We start from the raw sequence: 1,989 nt of genomic DNA, 5'->3' as shown, positions 1-1,989 counted from the left end.
TCCTGTTCCCCATTCCCTTTTTGAATCCATTAGGGGCTCAGAGGGCTCAGAGTTCACATCCCTGAGGAATACACTGGTGGGCTCTTTGCTGGGAGACCCATTTCCCTGAGTTTTTCTGACTCTTCCCTTTCCCAATGGGCACGATACTGACATGGATTTACTCCACTGATACTGTGTGGTGCCAAATAGGACCCCAGGCCACAAAGTCTCTGAGGTATACACAGATAGGAGGGCTGGGAAGAGAAGATGGCAGTACTCCTTTTTCTGTAGTGGAAGGTGCCACTCACAGAGGGCTACTGAGTCTCTTTTCTAGACCTTAATAGAGCTACAAAGTCTTGGCTTGACATGTTTGGGAACAGCCGGTGCTCACATGTATACCAGCAGAGACATAATTAAGGTTCAGAAGCAGCCTTCAGTTAATGTGGGTGAGGCTGGTGCCAAGTGGACACAGAGCCTCCTCAAGGGGTCCAGGTAGACAGAAGATCCAGCGACAGGTTTCTCTGCTCTTGCTCAGATCCGACGAGATGGTAGCCCAGCAACTTCATAGTATCACCACAGACTTTCTGAAGTTGAGAAACCTTTCTGTAAGGCAAGGACCAGCGCCAGGCCTGGGAAGTGTTGAGGGCATCCCTGGAATCTGTTTTGAAGGAGTAACTACTCGTGCCCTTGCCTCGAGTGATGTTGTGCACCCACGTCTGGAGGTGGGGAAAGAATTTCAACCCTGCATATTCATACATTCGGGCCGTCTGGGCCAGGGGGTTCCGGACGATGTCCTCATAGCGCACAAGCAGGTAGTGTCGCCTGAGGGCTTTGGGCAAGGTTTGCACAGCCTTATAGATCTCCAGCTGGCTTTGGCAGATGACCTGCATTACATAGTAGGGTTGGTCGTTGTCCTGGAGTTTCTGCTGCTCCTGTCCCATCACAATTTTGCTGTCAATCATGAGTTCTTTTTCAGTGTGTTCTCGGGAACGGAACATTGCCCGGGGATCCCGGACCAGGTGCACAATGTGCAGGTTGAGGGAAGGGTCCCTGAGCAGTGGGTAGAGCACCTGCAGGTTGAAGAAGCGCACCTCCTTGAGCACCACGTGGCTGTAGGAGCGGCAGGCCTTCTCCACCATCTCAAAGGGCTCTTTACTGCACAGGAGCTTGCAGTGAGCAGGGGGTATGATCATATCCCTCGGGAAGATGCTGCAGGCAGGCGGGGAGCACAGAGCCCGGCTGGTTTCCCACTGGAAGAGGTTGGACTGGGTTCGGGGACCAGGTTTCATGTAGGCATCAAAGACACTCATGTCACAGAGAAAGATGGACCGTATCAGATCCCGCACTGCCATATGCAGGCTCCAGGGGGTGCTTTGTTTGAAGGTCATCCAGACATGCCAGGCAGGCTCCATCAGGTAGAAGACATCCGGGTGCTGCCCAAAAAGCTGCCCCACAAAAGAAGAACCAGAGCGCCAGGAAGACAGGACCAGCACGTGCATGGGCTTGGGCTTGGGCTCCTCCCTCGTAGACAGGGAGTTGAAGTTGAGGTTGTATATATGGATGAACAGAATGAGGATGGCCATCTGGGAAACCAGGAACAGCAGCAGCGGCCTCATGCTGTGGGGCAGTATCATCATGACAAAGTGGAAGACCTTTAAGAAACAAGCAGAGGGGCTGTGTTGGGCTGTTTTGTTCTTGGTGTCTGTCCTCTATCCCCTTCCTAGCCAAAGCCTCCTTCTCCCTGACCCCCCCTGATGAGCAATGCAGAAAGCTGGAGCCTTCTTGCAACCAACTGCACAGATCCTCCTCAGAGTCAATTCCTGTTTCTTGCAGTTTGTATGTTCTCTTTATTTTAGGCTCTTTACCTCCTCTCTCCTGATCTTTCTTGTCCATTGAGCTACCAAAAATGGCTGAACTCGGCCATATTTCAACAATGTAGGGGGACAGCTCCACCCTGGCACCCTGGTGACACACACTCCCCTCCTTAAAATTGTTCAATAACTTTTGGGA

The 1,989-nt window shown here is 52.1% G+C and overlaps 1 protein-coding gene across 1 annotated transcript; it reads right to left on the bottom strand.

Moving 5' to 3' along the window:
• Positions 1-458: 458 nt before the first annotated feature.
• Positions 459-1,616, bottom strand: CHST4 (carbohydrate sulfotransferase 4). Its single transcript, XM_036275924.1, has one exon. It carries the CDS (start codon positions 1,614-1,616, stop codon positions 459-461), a length of 1,158 nt encoding a protein of 385 aa, XP_036131817.1.
• Between the last annotated feature and the right edge of the window lie 373 nt (positions 1,617-1,989).

This window comes from Molossus molossus, unplaced genomic scaffold, assembly GCF_014108415.1.
Source record: "Molossus molossus isolate mMolMol1 unplaced genomic scaffold, mMolMol1.p scaffold_m16_p_21, whole genome shotgun sequence".
NCBI lineage: Eukaryota > Metazoa > Chordata > Mammalia > Chiroptera > Molossidae > Molossus > Molossus molossus.
The sequence above is the reverse complement of the archived record's forward strand: the minus strand, read 5'-3'. Positions and strand labels throughout refer to the sequence as shown.